A 21,090-nucleotide genomic window follows, 5' to 3' on the forward strand; every position below is an offset into this window, starting at 1 on the left:
TATGTCACTCTATAAAACCATCTGCAAAATCCATTGCACTTGCCATTGTCACAATTTCCCAACAGACAATGCGGTTTCATCACAGAAAACTGCCTTAAAAAATCGGTTCGACGCAATATGACGACACACAATTAATCCGACCAACATCTACAAAAGCATCGTGTTCCATATGATGCAACCCAGACCCCAAACCGATTTTTCCCAAGAATTCAATCTGAACCCACGTATCGTCATAAATCTACAGGATTTGCAACAACACGATAATAATATACGAGTTCTGAAGATTACAGGCGCGAGTAAGACCAGAAGTTGATTGGGTGAAAGTGAGATCGGTGCTTTATTCTGTTGCTCAATGCAGTTTTGGCACAGTGTGTTTTAATTACGGCGATACCAACCTGAAGAAAACGCGCCAGTTCGCGAGGAATTTTTCCACGCCAGCAGGTCCGCCCGATTTGGTCCAGTCGAGCCGGCGCGGTCGCTAATTAGTTGGCCTAGGTCAGCGCCTGCTTGGACTAGAATTCTGTTGCGTAACGAGCGGATCCGGCGTGATTGATTGTGGACTTTACGTTGATATTGAATTAACAATTGTGTAAATGGCGATAAATCAAAAGTATTTAAGGTGTATTCATCGCACATCGTTATGAAACTTGCGAAAACTGGTATATCAATCAGTGCCAAATGCCCAGCAGTCAAAATGTCAGAGAGACTATTATCTAGTGACCCAGTATGGATGTTATGTCTGGCTTGAGGAATGGCGGGTAATTAATTTGGGAGATAATAAACGTCAACGAGGAAATTATTCCAGAGTGCGTTATGCGAAAGATCATTCGGACCAGTTTCAGGTTGCTCGGTGGACTGAATTTTTATGGGGTTTGTGTGCTTGGGATTTCAACATTGTTTGGATAACAATGTTGGGAAAAATCAGAGCGGTGGTTATTCAATTAAGTGCTTAATCGAGCTTATCGAGTTTGAGTCAAGTGAAGGTTTAACGTTTAATCGAAGGTGGATTAATTTATCAAGTGTCGGTAATACTTTTTGTATGTTTAGACATGTTGTCATTGATACAAGTAAATTTTGAAATGAGTAAAGTGAAATACACCTATGCATCCTATGAAAACTAAAACGATAATTCTAATAGTAAAAAATAACAAAAAAAAAAAAAAACTCCAGTCCAGTTTGTATGTATCTCACTAGTCCGATTAAAGCACAAAAAAATCGGGTACTACGTTTTTATTATAATATCATCTAATGTGCTATTTGTACCATTGTATTACAATATTTGAAAAATCAAACTCATATCACAAAAATCCTACCAGCCCTCAAGGTTTTTTCAAACTTTTTTAGAATGAAACAAGAGGAACCCTCAACTCTCTTAAATTTTTGCGAAAGCGAAGATTCCTTTAAACTTTTTCGAAAACGAAACACTAGCAGTCTTCAAGATTCTTTCAAACTTTTTCGAAATTTTGAATTTTTTGAAAATGAAACACCAGGAACCCTCAAGATTCTTGTAATTTTTTTTAAACGAAACACCAGAAGCCCCCAAGATTATCTGATACTTTTTCAAAAACAAAACGCGAGGAGTCCTCAAGATAATTTTGAACTCTCTAAGGGTTCTTTGAAACTTTTTCAAAAGCGAAACACTAGGAGCCCTCAAGATTCTTTTAACCTTTTTCGAAAATGAAACACTAGGAGCCTTAAAGATTCTTTTAAGTTCTTTTGACAACGAAACACCAGGAGTTCTTAAGATTCTTTTACACTTTTTCTAGAACGAAACACCAGAAACCCTCAAGATTTTTTTAAGTTTTTTCGAAAATGAAACACTAGAAGCCTTCAAGATTCTTTTAAGTTCTTTCGAGAACGAAACACCAGCGAATTCTTAAGATTCTTTTGAATTGTTTTGAAAATGAAACACCAGGAGCCCTAAAGATTCTTTTAAACTTTTCTTTGCCCTCAAGATTATTATTATTATTATTATCTTAAACTTTTTCAAAAACAAAACACAAGGAGCCCCCAAGATTCTTTTTAACTACTTAAAGATTCTTTTCAATTTTTTGGAAAACGAAGCACTAGGAGTTCTGAAGTTTCTTTGAAACTTTTTCGAAAAAAAAAAACATGAGGAGCCCTTAAGGTCCTTTCAAACTTTTTCGAAAACGAAACACCAGGAACTCTTAAGATTCTTTTGAATTTTTGGAAGTGAAACACCAGAAGCCCTCAAGATTCTTTTAAAGTTTTTTGAAGACGAAACATCAGGAGTCTTCAAGATTATCTTAAACTTTTTAAAAAACAAAACTCGAAAAGCTCTCAAGATCCTTTTGAACTCCCTAAATATTCTTTTACACATTTTGGAAAACAACACACTAGGAACCTTCAAGATTTTTTTAAGTTTTTTCGAAAATGAAACACTAGAAGCCTTCAAGATTCTTTTAAGTTCTTTCCAGAACGAAACACCAGGAATTCTTAAGATTCTTTTGATTTTTTTTTGAAAATGAAACACCAGGAGCCCTCAAGATTCTTTTAAACTTTTTCTAGAACGAAACACCAGAAGCCCTCAAGATTATCTTAAACTTTTTCAAAATCAAAACACGAGGAGCCCTCAAGATTCTTTTGAACTCCATAAAGATTCTTTTCAACTTTTTGGAAAACGAAGCACCAGGAGCTCTGAAGTTTCTTTGAAACTTTTTCGACAAAAAAACATGAGGAGCCCTTAAGGTTTTTTCAAACTTTTTCGAAAACGAAACACCAAGAACTCTTAAGATTCTTTAGAATTTTTTTGAAAGTGAAACACCAGAAGCCCTCAATATTCTTTTAAAGTTTTTTGAAGACGAAACATCAGGAGTCCTCAAGATTATCTTAAACTTTTCCAAAAACAAAACACGAGAAGCCCTCAAGATTCTTTTGAACACCCTAAATATTCTTTTACACATTTTGGAAAACGACACACTTGGAGCCCTCAAGATTTTTTAAAGTGTTTTCGGAAATGAAACACTAGAAGCCTTCAAGATTCTTTTAAGTTCTTTCCAGAACGAAACACCAGCGAATTCTTAAGATTCTTTTGAATTTTTTTGAAAATGAAACACCAGGAGCTCTTAAGATTATCTTAAACTTTTTCAAAAACAAAAGCCGAGGAGCCCTTAAGTTTCTTTTGAACATCCTAAAGATTCTTTGAAACTTTTTCGAAATCGAGATACTACGAGCCCTCAAGATATTTTTAAGCTTTTTCGAGAATGAAACACTAGTGCCTTCAAGATTCTTTTAAGTTCTTTCGAGAACGAAACACCAGGAATTATTAAGATTCTTTATTATTTTTTTGAAAATGAAACACCAAAAGCCCTCAAGATTATCTTAAGCTTTTTCAAAAACAAAATACGAGGAGCCCTCAAGATTCTCTTGGAACTCCTTAAGGATTCTTTGAAACTTTTGAAAATAAAACACCAGAACCCCTCAAGATTCTTTTAAATATTTTCTAAAACGAAACACTACGGGCATTCAAGATTCTTTTAAGCTCTTTCAAGAATGAAATACCAGAAGCTCTGAAGATTTTTTTAAACTTTTTCGAGAACAAAACACGAGGAGCCCTCAAGGTTGTTTCGAACTTTTGCGAAACAAAACACCAAGAGTTGTTAAAATTCTTTTGAAATTTTTTTGTAAATAAAACACCAGGAACCCTCAAGATCCTTTTAAACTGTTTCTAAGGCGAACAACATCAGTCCTCAAGATTCTTGTAAAATTTTTCCAAGACGAAACATCAGGAGTTCGTCAGACTCATTTGAATTTTTTGAAGGCGAAGCACCAGGAGTCTTCAAAATTTTTTAAACGTTTTCTAAGACGAAACACTAGGAGTTCTCAAGATTATCTTAAACCTTTTCAAAAACAAAACAGGAGGAGTCCTCAAGACTCTTTTGAACTCCCTAAAGATTCTTTGAAACACCAGGAGCTTTTGAGATTCTTTTGAATTTTTTTGAAAATGAAACACCAGGAGTCCTGAATATTATCTTAAGCTTTAAAAAAAAAACACTAGGAGCCTTCAAGATTTTTTAAGATTTTTCAAAAATGAAACACTAGAAACCCTCAAGATTCTTTTAAACATTTTCTAAGACGAAACATTAGGAACCTTCAAGATTCTTTTAACATCTTAGAAAACAAAACACCAGCAGCTCTTAAGCTTCTTTTGAATTTTTTTGAAAGTGAAACACCAGGAACCCTCAAGATTCTTTTAAAGTTTTTTGAAGACGAAACACCAGGAGCCCTCAAGATTATCTTAAACTTTTTCAAAAACAAAAGATGAGGAGCCCTTAAGGTTCTTTTGAACTTCCTAAAGATTTTTTGAAACTTTTTCGAAAACGAAACACTAGAAGCCCTCAAGATTTTTTTAAGCTTTTTCGAAAATGAAACACTAGTGACTTCAAGATTCTTTTAAGTTCTTTCGAGAACGAAACACCAGGAGTTCTTAAGATTCTTTTGAATTTTTTTGAAAATGGAACACCAAAAGCCTTCAAGATTATCTTAAGCTTTTTCAAAAACAAAATACGAGGAGTCCAGAAGATTCTCTTGACCTCCTTAAGGATTCTTTGAAACTTTCAAAAATGAAACACCAGAAGCCCTCAAGATTCTTTTAAACATTTTCTAAAACGAAACACTACGGGCCTGCAAGATTCTTTTAAGCTCTTTCAAGAATGAAATACCAGAAGCTCTGAAGATTTTTTAAAACTTTTTCGAGAACAAAACACGAGAAGCCCTCAAGGTTGTTTCGAACTTTTGCGAAAACAGAACACCAAGAGCTGTTAAAATTCTTTTGAAATTTTTTTGAAAATAAAACACCAGGAACCCTCAAGGCCCTTTTAAACTTTTTCTAAGGCGAACAACAGCAGTCCTCAAGATTCTTGTAAAATTTTTCCAAGACGAAACATCAGGAGTTCTTCAGACTCATTTGAATTTTCCGAAGACGAAGCACCAGGAGTCCCCAAAATTTTTTAAACATTTTCTTAGACGAAACACTAGCAGTCCTCAAGATTATCTTAAACCTTTTGAAAAACAAAACAGGAGGATCCCTCAAGATTCTTTTGAACTCCCTAAGGATTCTTTGAAACTGTTTCGAAAACGAAACACTAGGAGCCCTCAAGATTCGTTTAAGCTTTTTTGAAAATGAAACTTCAGAAGCCCTCAAGATTTTTTTAAACATTTTCAAAAACCAAATACTAGGACCAATGAAGCTCTTTCGAAAACGAAATACCAGTAGCTCTGAAGAGTCTTTTAAACTTTTTCAAAAACAAAACACCAGGAGCACTCAAGGTTCTTTTGAACTTTAAAAAAAAACACCAGGAGCTTTTGAGATTCTTTTGATTTTTGTTGAAAATGAAACACTAGTAGTCTTGAAAATTCTTTTAATTTTTTCTAAAACGAAACACCAGCAGCATTCAAGATTATCTTAAACTTTTTCAAAAACAAAACACGAGGAGTTCTCAACAGTTTTTTGAACTCCCCAAAGATTCTTTATAAACTTTTTCGCAAATGAAACACTAGGAGCTCTCAAGATTATTTCAAGTTTTTCAAAAATGAAAGACGAGGAGCCCTCAAGGTTCTTTGGAACTTTTTCGAAAACCAAACACCAGTTTTTAACATTCTTTTGAATTTTTTTAAAAATGAAACACCACGAGCCCTCAAATTTCTATTAAACTTTTTCTAAAACAAAACACAAGAAGCCCACAATATTGTCTTAAACTTCTTCAAAAACAAAATAAGAGGACCCTTCAAGCTTTTTTTGACCTCCCTAAAGATTCTTTTAAAGTTTTTGAAAACGAAACACCAGGAGCTGTCAATATTATCTTAAACTTTTTCAAAAACAAAACAAGAACAGCTCTCAAGATTCTTGTGAACTCCCTAAAGATTCTTTGAAGCTTTTCCTAAAACGGAAGCTTTTTCGAAAATGGAACACTAGAAGCCCAGAATATTCTTTTAAACATTTTCTAAAACAAAACACTAGGAGTCTTCAAGATTTTTAAGCTCTTTCGAGAATGAAAGACCAGGAGCTCTGAATATTCTTTTAAACTTTTTCAAAAACAAAACACAAGGAGACCTCAAGGTTCTTTCGAACTGGTTCAAAAATGAAACACCAGCAGTTCTTAACATTTTTTAAGCTTTTTCAAAAACGGAACACTCAGAAGCTTTTAAACATTTTCTAAAACGAAACACTCCGAGCTCTCAAAATTCTTTTAAGCTTTTGTTAACATCAGGAGCTCCCAAGTTTCTTTTAACATTTTTCGAAAACAAAACACCAGGAACTCTCAAGGATCTTTTGAACTTTTTCGAGAACGAAATACCAGGAGCTCTGAAGATTCTTTTAAACTTTTTCAAAAACAAAACACGAGGAGACATCAAGGTTCTTTCGAACTGTTTCAAAAATGAAACACCAAGAGTTCTTAAGATTTTTAACCTTTTTCAAAAACGGAACACTCAGAAGCTGTTAAACATTTTCTAAAACGAAACACTCCGAGCTCTCAAAATTCTTTTAAGCTTTTGTTAACATCAGGAGCACCCACGTTTCTTTTAAAATTTTTCGAAAACAAAACACCAGGAGCCCTCAAGGATGTTTTGAACTTTTTCGAGAACGAAACACCAGGAGCTCTGAAGATTCTTTTAAACTTTTTCAAAAACAAAATACGAGGAGACCTCAAGGTTTTTTCGAACTGTTTCAAAAATGAAACACCAGGAGTTCTTAACATTTTTCAAGCTTTTTCAAAAACGGAACACTCAGAAGCTTTTAAACATTTTCTAAAACGAAACACTCCGAGCTCTCAAAATTCTTCTAAGCTTTTGTTAACATCAGGAGCTCCCAAATTTCTTTTAAAATTTTTCGGAAACAAAACACCAGGAGCCCTCAAGGATCTTTTGAACTTTTTCGAGAACGAAACACCAGGAACTCTGAAGATTCTTTTAAACTTTTTCAAAAACAAAGCACGAGGAGACCTCAAGGTTCTTTCGAACTGTTTCAAAAATGAAACACCAGTAGTTCTTACGATTTTTTAAACTTTTTCAGAAATGGAACACTCAGAAGCTTTTAATCTTTTTCGAAAACAAAACACCAGGAGCCCTCAAGGCTCTTTTGAACTTTTTCGAAAACGAAACACCAGGAGCTCTTACGATTCTTTTAATTTTTTTTGAAAATAAAACACCAGAAAATGTTAAGATTCTTTTAAACATTTTCTAAAACGAAACACCAGAAGCTCTCAAGATTCTTTTAAACTTTCTCACTAGGAGCCCTCAAAATTCTTATAAAAACTTTTTCGAAAAAAAAAGCACCAGAAGCCCTCAAGAACCTAATAATTACCCAACGACATTTTCTTATTTTCTTGTAAATAGACTGTAGTAGATGAGATGTTATTTTCGCCTTCATTGCTTCCAAAAACTAGATTTTTCCGAAATCGATTAAATTAATAATGACAATTTTTGAAATAAAAATTTTATTTTCAACGAAAATTTTTAGAACATTGTTATCTGGAACCATTAACATTTTATGATTTTCGAATAAAAATCAGCTGCTCGAGATACATTCCCCAGAAATTTTTGAAGATTTTTAGACAACTTTTTAAAACATCTCAAATTTTTTAAGCATTTTTCGAGAGTTCTTAGAAAATTACCGAAATACCTTTTTTGACGTGAAGAAGTTAAATATTTTCGGGTTCATTCCGACAATTTTTTTTAACGAAATTTTTCCAAAATGTTGGTTCAGAACCAAGAATAGTTTATGTTCTTCGAATTGCCTCGAGATATATTTCCCAGAATTGTTTGAGGATTTTTAGGCAACTTTTCAAAAATCTCAATTTCTCAGTACCTCTGTATTAATGGTGCGTGTTGTGTGTTATATTATTACAATAAAAAATTTAAAAATTCGCTCGGTCGATTTAGTATGGACAGACATTGAAAGTAATAGTTGAAATCTTCCTCTGCTATGATTTCTTGTTTATTTTTGTGTCTACTATAAGTTATCGCTGTTATCATTGTGACAACGTTATACACGATAATAATACAAAAAATGTAAGATCAAATCGTGACATCGATAAGGACAATCAAAACTAATCAGACTACTTGAAATATTTTACTTACTTATTTTTTCGTTTTATACATTTGCTTGTACATATATATATTCTGTAGTCAGTTTTACGCTTCTATAAATTGCCAAATTTGTGCACTTGTGGAAAGAAAAAGTGCTTCTCCGGCCCTATCAGAACTGCCATTAACAGCCAGAGAAGTTCTCATAGCCCCATTGATAAAAGTGTTCGAAGGGATCTCCCACTGTTGCCATAGTGAGCCGTCTTTTTCAGAGACTATAGCGTAGTGAGGCGCTGTACGATTCACATTCAACACATACCTGGTGCAGCAATATAAACGCAATTAGCTTTTAAAACAACAGACAGTTTTCGCATTTTTAACGTACGTTGTCATAACTTAATAATAATTAATAAAATGCAATACCCGTTAATAACATTAACTAGATAGAACAAGTTCGTAGTACTTCCACATTTAATCGTCCACCTCTGTGCTGCTTTATTGGCGGTATCTTCTTGAATTTTGACATGATTTGGATCAGAACAATCTATTGTCATATAGTTGATGCCTGGGGCCCGCAATGTGTATATTTGTCCTGTATTGCAATCTATTGCCGGTATTGCCGGGAAAAGTACGAACACCATGAGCCATAAAAGTAACGTAACAAATTCAAACTAATAAGCAGATGTTTTTAATGATGATTTCTACTCAACCGCTTAAAGTAAACCATTGCTGCTACTAGGAAGATGATAGTTCTAGTACTCACTGATGAGTACGAGAATCAACACTGATAACCTTATCCAAATTTTCTGTTGTGTGTTTATCTTTCATAAGGAATTTTATTATTTCAAATCATGTAATCTCTAATCTTGTTCTAAAATCGTCAACATTGTGGAGTGAATGAATAAACAAAGCTGTGTTAAAATTATAATCAATTTCATTTAGCGAGGATCCAAAACAAATTTTTTGTTTTCAAAGTACTCCTTCTCGTCCCGATTCCGCAATTGCACCTGATTGTTAACTGAATAGTCGGAATTAGGCACATCCAAAGCATTTTCGTCAAATGTTGTCAACATTACAATGGTACCATCTGAATTAATAAACCAGCTCACAGGATGATCGGTACTGAAAATAGCCGCTCTTACGTCCACTGGATAATTTCCGACCATTACAGCTACAGAAGCAAGAAAAGCGCTGGAAGGCTCAATGACAGAATTTTGCAACTAAATTAGTCAAAGTTATTTTACCGTGGATGAACTTTGCTGTTAATATAAAACGTTCCAAGTTTTTCAGAAGGTAGCAATCTCCAGAGTTGTGGATCTGAATTTACGAAAGGCTGGAGCGTGATGTTAAGGTCGTCTGTAGCGTCTAAAACAAGAGAGGAGTGCAGAGGTCTTATACTAAAATATTTATCCACGGAAGTGCAATTGGTGTCAAATTTGGTGGTACCAATCTGACTGATGGCAGCTAGCACCAGATGGCTAGTTCTGTGGAAGCCGAAGTAAGATTAGGAAATAAATAATGACAGATACTTACAGTAACAACTGCATTTCAGAACATATAAAACAACAAAATCAACTGATAATTTCATGGTTCTAGAATTTGCGCAAAGTTGTAAAACTGATATCGTTTTATAGTTATGACGGGGAGTAGTTTTAACCCAGAAAATAAATAAAACTTAGATATAATTTAACCTTTATTAAACCTCTTCCGGGTATTAGTACTGGAAAATAAACTTCTCATTATCAATGTTATCATCGTCAAATCGATCCGCCAGCTGCAGGTAATTTCCTACTGAATAATCAGACCTGGGTATATCCAAAGCGAAATTATCCAAACCGCCGTTAAGTTTCTTTTGAACTTCCTAAAGATTCTTTGAAACTTTTTCGAAATCGAGACACTAGGAGCCCTCAAGATCTTTTTAAGCTTTTTCGGAAATGAAACACTAGTGACTTCAAGATTTTTTTAAGTTCTTTCGAGAACGAAACACCAGGAATTCTTAAGATTCTTTTGATTTTTTTGAAAATGAAACACCAGGAACCCTCAAGATTATCTTAAACTTTTTCATAAACAAAACACGAGGAGCCCTCAAGATTTTTTTGCACTCCCTAAGGTTTCTTTGAAACTTTCGAAAATGAAACGCCCGTAGCCCTCAAGATTCTTTTAAACATTTTCTAAAACGAAACACTACGGGCCTTCAAGATTCTTTTAAGCGAACAACAGCAGTCTTCAAGATTCTTGTAAAATTTAATTTTTCTTAAGACTCATTTGAATTTTTCGAAGACGAAGCACCGGGAGTCTTGAAAATGAAACACCAAAAGCTCTCAAGATTATCTTAAACCTTTTCAAAAACAAAACAGGAAGAGCCCACAAGATTCTTTTGAACTCCCTAAAGATTCTTTGAAACTCTTTCGGAAACGAAACACTAGGAGCCCTAAAGATTCTTTTAAACATTTTCAAAAACCAAATACTAGGAGCTCTGAAAAGTATTTTAAACTTTTTACAAAAAAAACACAAGGAGCACGCAAGGTTCTTTCGAAATTTTTCGAAAACAAAATACCAGGAGCTCTTGAGATTCCTATAAATTTTTTTGAAAATGAAACACCCGGAGTCTTGAAGATTATCTTGAGCTTTTTTCAAAAAAAAAAAAAAAAACACATCCTTCAAAATTTTTTAAGCTTTTTCAAAAATTAAACGCTAGAAACCCTCAAGATTTTTTTACACATTTTCTAAAACGAAACACTAGGAGCCCCCAAGATTCTTTTAAGCTTTTTCGAAAATGAAACACTAGAAACCCTCAAGATTTTTTTAAACATTTTCTAAGACGAAACATTAGGAACCTTCAAGATTCTTTTAACATTTTCGAAAACAAAACACGAGCAGCTGTTAAGCTTCTTCTGACTTTTTTTGAAAATGAAACACCAGGAGCCCTCAAGATTCTTTGAAACTGTTTCGAAATCGAAACACTAGGAGCCCTCAAGATTTTTTTAAGCTTTTTCAAAAGCGAAATACCAGGAGCCTTCAAGATTATCTTAAAATTTTTTAAAAACAAAACACGAGTAGCTCTCAAGAGTTTTTTGAGCTGCTCCCTAAAGATTCTTTTAAGCTTTTTCGAAAATGAAACACCAGAAGCCCTCAAGATTCTTTTAAATTTTTTCTAAAACGAAACACCAGCAGCCTTCAAGATTATCTTAAACTGTTTCAAAAGCAAAACACGAGGAGTTCCCAAGAATTTTTGGAACTCCCTAAATATTCCATTAAACTTTTTCGAAAATGAAACACTAGGAGCTCTCAAGATTCTTTCGAGCTTTTTTAAAAATGAAACACTGGAAGCCCTCAAGATTCTTTGAAACTCCTTCGAGAACGAACCATCAGGAGCTCTGAAGATTCTTTTACACTTTTTCGAAAACCAAACACCAGTTTTTTGAGGACCCGGGTGGGTTAGGTAGCATCGCGCTTGCCTGCCACACCTTGGGTCGTGGGTTCGATTCCCGCCCTGCTCTGGGTGTTGTCTATGTCCCCCGTTACCCTGTAATTGGGCCCCCGGCCTGTTGGGTAGCGTTAATCAATAAAATTAAATTAAATTAAATTAAAATTAAATTTAACATTCTTTTGAATTTTTTTGAAAATGAAACACCACGAGCCCTCAAGATTATTTTAAACTTTTTCTAAAAAACAAAACACAAGGAGCCCACAATATTATCTTGAACTTCTTCAAAAACAAAGTAAGAGGAGCCTTCAAGCTTTTTTTAAACTCCCTAAAGATTCTTTTAAAATTTTTGAAAATGAAACACCAGGAGCCCTCAATATTATCTTAAACTTTTTCAACAACGAAACACGAGGAGCTCTCAAGAGTCTTTTGAGCTCTCTAAAGATTCTTTTAAGTTTTTTCGAAAATGAAATACAAGAAGCCCTCAAGATTCTTTTAAACTTTTGCTTAAATGAAACACCAGGAAGTTTCAAGATTATCTTAAACTTTTTCGAAAACGAAACATTAGCAGCCTTCAATATTTTTTTAAGGTCTTTCGAAAGCGAAACGCCAAGAGCTTGAAAGATTCTAATAAACTTTTTCGAAAAGAAGACAAGAGGGGTCCTCAAGGTTCTTTCGAACTTTTTCGAAAACGAAACACCAGAAGCTCTTAAGATTCTTGGAATTTTTTTGAAAATGAAACGCCAGGAGCCCTCAATACTTGTAAACTTTTTCAAAACGAAACAGCAGAAGCCCTCAAGATTATTTTAAACTTTTTCAAAAACAAAACAGGAGGAGCCCCCAAGATTCTTGTGAACCCCCTAAAGACTCTTTTAAACTTTTCTAAAATGAAACACCAGGAGCCCTCAAGATTTTCTTAAACTTTTTCAAATTAAAAACACGAGGAGCCGCCAAGATTCTTTTGAACTCCCTAAAGATTCTTATAAACTTTTGTTAAAACGAAACACTAGGAGCCTTCAAGATTTTTAAGCTCTTTCGAAAATGAAACACCAAAAGCCCTCAAGATTCTTTTAAACTTTTACGAAGCCGAAACATCAGAAGCCCTCAAGATTTTTTGAACATTTTCTAGGACGAAACATCAGGAATCTTCAAGATTCTTTTAAACTTTTTCGAGAACGCAACACCAGAAATCCCGAAGATTCTTTTAAACTTTTTAGTAAACGGAACATTAGGAGCTCTGAAGGTGTTTTTAAACTTTTCCTAAAACGAAACACTAGCAGCCCTCAAACATACCCGCTGCTTTTACTCAAAATATTGAAAGTACCATCGGCTTCTGCAACGATTACCCCGTCTTTAGTGGCTTGTAACACATTAGTGGAGTAGAAAATTTTTATGCCGAAGTACTGATCCAAGCTGCTACAATCGCTGGTCACTGAGTTTATGTTACAGAAGTTCACCAAAAGAAAAAGGAACGATGATCTGCAGAAGGTACTAAGTTGGTGCAAATTTTGGTTTGGTTAGGTACTTACAAGCTGATCAGCGACGAGTACCGGGCCATTTTTTACGTTTAGTGACTTGGTCTGGTTTGTTTCTGTATATATACTGGTTACATCTGGACAAATCGTCAGTGTATTATTATCAATCATCTTTCAGAAATTTAGAGGATCTATCTTAAAATCTTGACTTGAGAAAATTGATGGTTCCTTTGTATTTACTACTTTGATTGTCAAATTGATGGTACCATATGTTGAAAACATATGTGTCAGATTAGAATGACAACATTTAACAGACTAATCTTACTCTCGTTGATTGATGATAGCTAGGTACTCACTGTGGAAATTTACGAATGGTTTGCAATACTAGAACGTCGAGAACGCCCGAAATTAACTTAGGATTAAATAATCACTCTTAGTTAGCATAACAGAAAATAGATTTTATTGTAAACCACAATATAGTTGCTATTGTTCTTGCAAAATCCACTTTTCGCTATTTGCGCAGTCATTCAATTGCAGACTCGTTCCCACAGTAAGGTCACCATTTAACCCATCCAAACACAAATTTGCACCGACGTTAGTAATAGTCCCGTCAAAATTAACAGCCCATTCTTCGGAGATCGCAACGTGGTCTCTGCGGTTGAGGAAAACAGAGTGCCCTGTGCCAATTATGTCAGCATCAAGAGCAAGACTACAAAGAAAAATCATTTTTTGTGACAAAAAGGTTGTCCCTTACTCAAGTGGATCAAAACTGAGGATGTTAGAAATGCCTGAAGTGGCAGTGGTCTCGACACACCATAGTTGTGGATTGTACCCAGTGAATGCTGTTAGGGTGACTCTTTGCGAAGTACTATCTAAGACCAGATTTGTTGTTCGGCTTCTTATGATGTAGCGTTTGTCAAAAAGACATAGACTCGTTGATGGGAGAACGTTTGCAGAAAGTATTAGCAGTAGAACACTGCAACTGTGAGTTTAGTTACGTAGTAAATAAAAACTGGTTTGAAAGAATTGTACATACCTGGGGGTTTTGAGGAAATTCATTTTCAATTTCGTGATTTCTGTGCTAGCGTTAGTCGATGTATCAAGCACAATGAAAAACATTTTTGAAACGGAGCTATATATAAGTGGTTTGAAAGAAAAAATGACAAGTGTTTAAAGCTTTGAAAATGCGGCTAAGTAAGATTTCGTAATAAAATATTATGTTTCACTGTGAAAAAAAATTCTGTAGTTGTTTACAGAGACAACAATTATGATTCTCAACGATTGATAACGTTTTTTCCTCTCTTAACAGTGATTTTTAAGCAATAATTGTTAACAATAACAATAGCACTTAGAACGGAAAAAAGTCAGTTTCGTTATTCCCGTGACATATAGAAAGAACTCAAGTGGAATACAACTTAGAACGAAATTAACTGTGCAAAATAATTATTGTTGGAAAACGGAGAGGGAATGTAGACAGTTACACTACTTGGATCCATAATATTCCTTTTTCGGGTTCAGAATAATGTGTCTATTGTAATAAATAAGGCTCAGATAATATGTAAAATGCATATTTTTGCATATTCTGCATATTTCACTATTTTTTTGCATTCATTGCATATTTTAATGTTAAGTGAAATCTTAATTTTAACATAATTTTAATGCAGTTGGTTATTGGCAGTGTACAGGTAAATAAGTACCGACCTTTTCTAGTAATGAGGATGGGTTTTTCCAAGACTTCATTTATGGGTACCCCCAATCAGACGTATTACTGGAATTCTCGCGTGCATTGCCGCGTCTAAGCCGAATGTTGTAAATATAGATAGTTCTGCAAATGTATTTAACCAGGGGTTGGAAGAGATCGAAAACCTAGGATGGATTTGTCTCCACACCTCCGATAGCGCAAAAGAAAAAGAGGATGAGGAGGTAGGAGACCACCTCTAAAGAACATAGCTACAGCGAGGTAGCTGCAAGTCATCTCCGTGTAGCTGTGATTGATGTACAGCATCCACTTGGTAACTTGACTGCTGACCAGGTGGAGATGATCGCGAGGTTGAGCAATTTAAATGGTACTGTTGTTTCAGGTACCACAGTAGAATCTCCAAGGACATGTATTTACATTCCCAGTAACAATACGCATACTCACTGCCAGCAAGTCTGCACTACCTAGCCCTTAAGGGGGAACGTTAGACGAGAGACAAGTTTGAATTGGGCGCCACTTGTTGCCTTAAACGCAACCAGCAATTCTTCTTGTAATCTACCTGACGCGCTGGGATAGACGACTACTGGACGTGGGTCATAAAAGCGTCGTAAGCCAATAATGCAGAATAATGATAATTTATGACAGGCGGCCCACAACATACCTTCAGCACAGAATAATCATTTCTCGTATTCTTTTGACATATTAATTTTAATATTCGAGATAATTATTATATTATTCAAACACAATTTAGACACTGTAGAGCAAACAAGGCTTATCAAGCCCGTCTATTAGTTTATTCGCCTAATTGTATTATTAATACCGTTTTCAAATTACACCAAAATTGAAAAATCGAAAACTTAATAATCTATAAATCGAGAAATTGAACAATCTAAAAATTAAACAATTTAAAAATCGAAGAATTGGAAAACCAAAAAATCTAAACCGAGAACTTGAAAAATCGAATAATCGAGAAATCAAAACATCAAGGAAAACAAAAAAATTAACGGAACATCTAGAACTTAAAAATTGAAAAATTAAAATACCTATCGAAAAATTGAAAAACCGAAAAATCGAAACATTGCAAAATTTCAGAACTGAAATACTGAAAAACTGAAAAATGGAAGGAAAATTGAAAAATCGAAAAAGTTAAAAAATTCAAAACTGAAATCTCGAAAAACTGAAAAATGGAAAGAAAATTGAAGAATCGGAAAAGTGAAAAAATCCAAAACTGAAACATTGAAAAATCCAGAAATCGAAACATCGAAAAATCACAATTGAAGAAAGAATTGAAAAATCAAAGAAATAGAGAAATGGGAAAATCAAAAAATCAGTTGATCGAAAAATTGAAAAATCGAAAAATTTAGAAACGTCAAAAATTGAAAACTGAAAAATAAAAAAAATTTAAAATCGTAAAACTGAAATATCGTAAAGTTAATAAATTGAAAAACTGAAAATTTTTGAAAAAAAAAATCGTATCAAAAACTAAAAATTCAAAAAATCGAGAAATTGAACAATCAAAAAATCAAAACATTGAAATCCCAGTAAGTTGATAAATAGGAAAATTTAAAAAACAAAAATTTTAAAAATCCAAGAATTGAACAACAACAAAAATCTAAGCCTGAAAACTCAGAAAATTGAATGATCGAGAACAAAAAATCTAAAATTAAAAAAATCGACAAATTGAAAAATCATGGAACTGAAAAATCGAAAAGTCGAGATAGTGAGAAATTTAAAAACCTAAAACTTTAAAAACTGAAAAATTAAAATATCCAAAAATTTAAAAACCGAGAAAACACAATATCAAAAATTTGAAAAATTGAAGAAACGAAATATTGCAAAATTCCAAAGCTGAAATATTGAAAAACCTAAAAATGGAAGGAAAATTAAAGAATCGAAACAGTGAAAAAATCCCAAACTGAAACATTGAAAAATTGAGAAATGGAAAAATGGGAAAACAAAAAAATCGGTCTAAAGAGTTTAGACAGTACTTCCCTCGCTATCGGAAACGTGACGACTGCATGTCTATTATGTTTTTTTTTCACATTAGATTTCAAAGCATTCGGTTTTGTAGTTCCTGATTAAATCAATAAAATAAATTTACGCATTCATTAATTTTTGGGGTCAGGTATATGCAAATCCAAAAAACATGAATGGAATGTTAAATCACAAGAAGAGACTCATCATATTTTGTACAATTTAGATAGGATTTATTCAGCAAAATTTTGAGGTGACGTCATCAATTTTTTAGAGGGGATAAGTAAATATATTGTGATTAAAACGGTCCTGGTTTAATAACAAAAAAATATTGTTCGTCTATAAAACAAGCTCGTCTTAGACAAAGTATTTGTAAAAAAATATGTCGTAAAAAAATTTACGTATGCTGATCCCGACTGCGATTATGGTTTAAATATTTTTTAGAAAATCCTGTCATGGATGTAGAAACATTTGTGACAGCCAAAGAGGTTTTTTTGAGAAAATTATCTTTGAATTTAGACCAAATTGAAATAGACACTAGGCAACAGACACATTTGGGCAAAAGCAAGAGAAATTAGGGTTACGGCTTCAAATTTTGGACGTATTAACAAACTTAGAGCGACTACAGCAATAGCTAAAACTGTGGAGTCTCTGTTGTACAGTACATTTAGAGGTAACAGTCATACATACTATGGACAGCAAAGTGAGGAAAAAGCTGTCAAGTGTTTTGAAATAAATAAAAATATAAAAACTGAACGGTGTGGCTTGCTTATTTCAAAACAATTTCCTTACTTAGCTGGTAGTCCAGACAGGGTTCTAGAGGATAGGAGTGCATTAGTCGAAATTAATTGGCCTTCAAAATCGCAAGATTTGTCTCCCGAAGAAGTGGTTAGAAAAAAAATAATCAAATTTTGTACATTGACAGACAGAGAACTGAAACTAAAAAAAATCATGATTACAACTTTCAACTCCAGGGACAAATGCTTGTTACGGGTATTTCACAAGTTTATTTTGTTGTATGGACACCCAAAGGAATAAATATAGAAAAAATTTATAAAGACGAAAAAATATATGTAAAAAGATGGCAGATAAACTTGGCAGATTTTGCTTTGGCGCATTATTGCCCGAACTAATTGATTCAAGAAGAAAGAGGAACCTGCCTTTGCGAGACATTTTTTTTAAATAAATAAAATTTGTTTCTATTTTTTATGTACTTTAATAATTTATTAGGAGTACATTTGTCATCACCAAGACTTGCATATTTTTATTATAAATATATTTTGAAAATAATCTCTCGGCAAATGAAAACATATACGAGCACTTTTTTCGAGCAAACAATGAAGGGAGAAGTTACTGGGCGTAGGGCTTTTTTAAAACACCTCCTTTCTGGGATAAGTAGTAGATATACTTAGCTACTTATACTTAATCATGTGTATTGAATTCAGGATCCTGAGTGGAGTAAAAATATTATAGTTCCCCAGTTTTAATTCGGTCTTATGATAGTACCTCATTGCGTAAAAGTTAATTTTCTTAACAATAGATGACTACGGCTGGTCCTGGCGGCTTGTTATAAAACTGAGTTCCTTTAGAACTCAGAATCCACTGATAATGTAGTCAAACTGACACCAATGTACACAATACACACGAAGTTAGAGTAGTTACATTGATTCTCAGTTCTAAATTAAGACTGGCAGAAATATCATCATCGTTACCCTCAGGACCCACAGCTGGATAAAATCCAAGATTAAAAATATCTCCTTACGAACTAACTAATCGGGCTTGGTACGCTGATCCACCATATTGGGTTACAGCGACCCAATTTTTGTTGACACTTGAAAAACAAAAAAAAAAAATACAATGTTACACAATTTATTGCACCAAAAGTTATATTTTTTCTTCAATGAAAAAATACTGAGATTGTACTTCTTTCTCTGGTTGGATTTTGAGTAAACCTCCTGGGACGAACACCTCGTTATGTATGTCTAATGTCCACCCTTTCCCGGCATTATTTGTAATCCGTCCGTCAGCGCTGAGAAACCATAGTTGTGACATGGATCCATCTAAATTATTATTTAGAGTAACTAATAGCGGGCTGTGGTTGGGAAGAATATCTACTACCATTCTAAAAAGTACCATCTAGTCGTAAGATTGTATTGCTTACCCAGTAGAGGCATACACAATATAAAATATTCCTGGTGCTTGAGAAGCACAAGTAAATGTAAACTGCTGGTCAGCTGACCCATCGAATACTTGGATAGTTAAAACCGTGGTGTTGGAAGCATCTACAGTAAGACCTGAATATCGATGCTTAATGTAGTAAATCTGATCCTACTGGCAGGCGTTTAGAACTGATTTAAAAGTTGCTAAAAGGATTAGAGCTAATATGCTACTGTAACAATAAAGAACGCAGATTTCTTATAAATAAGTATCTAATATACATACTAGTGACGGATGTGATAATGCCCCATGATTTTTCAACTACACGACAACACAAGTCAGTTAAAAAAAGTGCTACACTTTGGACCGGTTGCATAAACGCAAATCAAATTTAATCTCTGATTAAGAACAATTGTAACTATGATAATAACAATCGTTACTATGGAGCTAATCAGAGATTAAATTTGATTTGCGTTTATGCAACCGGCCCTTTATCTATTTTATTTGTGGATGTTAGAGTTCAAGTACTTTATTTCAAAATAAGTCTGTTACAAATTATCTATATTAATTGATTAACGTAATCAAACTGGTACCAACACAAACTTTTCAGGCAAAACTACACCAGATGAGTCGAGCAACTTTAGTTGTAAATTAACATCGGCAGCAATCTGACCATCCTCAGGATACAAAAGCGCATAAATTGCTACATTAACAATGTTCCCTTTCGTACTGACCATCCAGTCTTGAAACAAAGATCCATCATCTTTAGATGCAATGATGAAGTTGGGTGTAGCATATTGGGAAGTAAGCACCAACCTAAATAAAGTATCAGAAACTGTTACAAAGATTACAGAAATTTACCCAGTTGCCGGATTAACGATCTTGTAAGTCCCTACTTTGGTACTGCATCGAAACTGAAATATTTGAAACTGGTTTGCTGTGTCCAGTGGTTGTAATTTAACGTTAGCCAAGTCGGTGATATCCACGACTAGATTGTTGTCACCTTGGGTAGCAATGCGGTATTGGATGTCTTCGTGACATTCATCTTGGGCCCGATTGGTCGCGATTGTTGATAACAGACAAAAACAAACTAACAAGCTGTAACGAAGAACCTTATGGTGTTGATTCTGTATATGTTCGTTGGTACGTACCAGTGGAGGTTTATCATTTTAACTTGTTATAGTAATAACGGTAAAAGCAACTTTTCTTCACTGAGGTCTAGTGACAGTACCTCAAGTAGTGTAGCTAATGATAAGATAAGTATTTATCTTAAATAACGAGGTTGAAAAAGGAACCACCAAGGCTATAAAGGGGTAAGCTGTACGTCAGTGGTTTTGTTCTCTCAGTCACAGAAAAATAAAACAAGTAATAATTACTACACACTTTATGGAAACCAAAGTTATACTTTTTCTTCAATAAAAAAATACTGAGCTGGGGTATCATTCTCTGGATAGATTTTGAGTAATCCTCCTGGAACGAACACTCCCTTATGTACGTCTAGTGTTCGCCCAGTCCCGGCACTATTTGTAATCCGTCCGTCAGCGTTAAGAAACCATTGTTGTGTCAGAAAACCTTCTAAATTATTTAGAGTAATGTACTGCGGGCTGTGGTTGGAAAGAATGTCAAGTACCATTCTAAAAAGGGGCTTGTTTTCATTTAATTGTAAGAAGTCGTAGTACTTACCCGGTGGATGCATGCACAATGTAAAATATTCCTGGGGCTTGAGAAGCACAAGTAAATGTAAACTGCTGGTTCTCGGACCCATCAAATACCTCGATAGTTAAAATTGTGGTGTTGGAAGCATCTACGGTAAGGCCTGAATATAGATGCTTAATGTAGTAAATCTGATCCGATTGGCAGGCGCCTAGGGCTGATTTGGAAGTTGCCAAAAGGTTTAGAGTTAATATGCTGCTAAAGAGTGCAGATTTTTTTATAAGTAAAAGGATATGCCTACGAATATACATACTAGTAACACAGGTGATTATGCCCCATGATCTTTCTACTACACAAGCCACTTAAAATAGATCTGCTACACAATACCTATTTTATTTGTGTATTTTATAGTTCAAGTATGTTATTTACGAGTTTGTTATCACATTAAAAATAAATTAATTTTCTAATATTTCCTTTAAAATCAGTTTCTACACATTATCTACACTGACGAATTTTTACGTTCAAGTATTTTGTTTTTGAGTTTATTTCATTGTATTAGAAATGATTATTTTTTGCTTTGCGAATGCTTTGAAATTTTGCAGATGTTTTAAAGTTATGATAAGCATAATAAATTTTTAATCAAAATATATTTGCTTATC

The 21,090-nt window shown here is 34.0% G+C and overlaps 4 protein-coding genes and 1 long non-coding RNA gene across 9 annotated transcripts; all 5 read right to left on the bottom strand.

Moving 5' to 3' along the window:
* Positions 1-8,101: 8,101 nt before the first annotated feature.
* Positions 8,102-8,790, bottom strand: LOC135124016 (uncharacterized). The gene is made up of 2 exons (XM_064048877.1): positions 8,470-8,790; positions 8,102-8,365 (listed from the first exon to the last, which is right to left on the bottom strand). The coding sequence occupies exons 1-2, from the start codon at positions 8,685-8,687 to the stop codon at positions 8,155-8,157; spliced, it is 429 nt and encodes a 142-aa protein (XP_063904947.1). The 5' UTR covers positions 8,688-8,790; the 3' UTR covers positions 8,102-8,154.
* Positions 8,791-8,880: 90 nt separating this feature from the next.
* Positions 8,881-9,596, bottom strand: LOC135124017 (uncharacterized). Its single transcript, XM_064048879.1, has 3 exons — positions 9,580-9,596; positions 9,291-9,530; positions 8,881-9,237 (listed from the first exon to the last, which is right to left on the bottom strand). The coding sequence occupies exons 1-3, from the start codon at positions 9,591-9,593 to the stop codon at positions 8,985-8,987; spliced, it is 507 nt and encodes a 168-aa protein (XP_063904949.1). The 5' UTR covers positions 9,594-9,596; the 3' UTR covers positions 8,881-8,984.
* A 3,789-nt stretch (positions 9,597-13,385) lies between these two features.
* Positions 13,386-14,063, bottom strand: LOC135124018 (uncharacterized). The gene is made up of 3 exons (XM_064048880.1): positions 13,985-14,063; positions 13,703-13,930; positions 13,386-13,657 (listed from the first exon to the last, which is right to left on the bottom strand). Exons 1-3 carry the CDS (start codon positions 14,005-14,007, stop codon positions 13,432-13,434), a joined length of 477 nt encoding a protein of 158 aa, XP_063904950.1. The 5' UTR covers positions 14,008-14,063; the 3' UTR covers positions 13,386-13,431.
* Positions 14,064-18,474: 4,411 nt separating this feature from the next.
* LOC135124019 (uncharacterized) lies at positions 18,475-19,152 on the bottom strand. 4 transcript variants are annotated; one of them, XR_010279738.1, is made up of 3 exons: positions 19,064-19,151; positions 18,783-18,984; positions 18,475-18,681 (listed from the first exon to the last, which is right to left on the bottom strand). It is a non-coding gene; the product is annotated as an uncharacterized LOC135124019 (long non-coding RNA). The 4 variants fall into 4 exon arrangements; XR_010279739.1 differs by having other exon boundaries at positions 18,475-19,007; positions 19,064-19,152; XR_010279736.1 differs by having other exon boundaries at positions 18,475-18,984.
* Positions 19,153-19,291: 139 nt separating this feature from the next.
* LOC135124020 (uncharacterized) lies at positions 19,292-20,819 on the bottom strand. Of its 2 annotated transcripts, none has more exons than XM_064048881.1 (5): positions 20,745-20,819; positions 20,462-20,689; positions 19,930-20,412; positions 19,640-19,876; positions 19,292-19,594 (listed from the first exon to the last, which is right to left on the bottom strand). In XM_064048881.1, exons 3-5 carry the CDS (start codon positions 19,944-19,946, stop codon positions 19,360-19,362), a joined length of 489 nt encoding a protein of 162 aa, XP_063904951.1. In that variant the 5' UTR covers positions 19,947-20,412; positions 20,462-20,689; positions 20,745-20,819; the 3' UTR covers positions 19,292-19,359. The 2 variants fall into 2 exon arrangements, with proteins under 2 accessions (XP_063904951.1, XP_063904952.1); XM_064048882.1 differs by having other exon boundaries at positions 20,462-20,686; positions 20,745-20,809.
* Between the last annotated feature and the right edge of the window lie 271 nt (positions 20,820-21,090).

The sequence above is a fragment of the Zophobas morio genome, unplaced genomic scaffold (genome assembly GCF_036711695.1).
Source record: "Zophobas morio isolate AGI-343-1 ecotype UQ-CSIRO unplaced genomic scaffold, CSIRO_AGI_Zmor_V1 ptg000007l, whole genome shotgun sequence".
NCBI classification, from domain to species: domain Eukaryota; kingdom Metazoa; phylum Arthropoda; class Insecta; order Coleoptera; family Tenebrionidae; genus Zophobas; species Zophobas morio.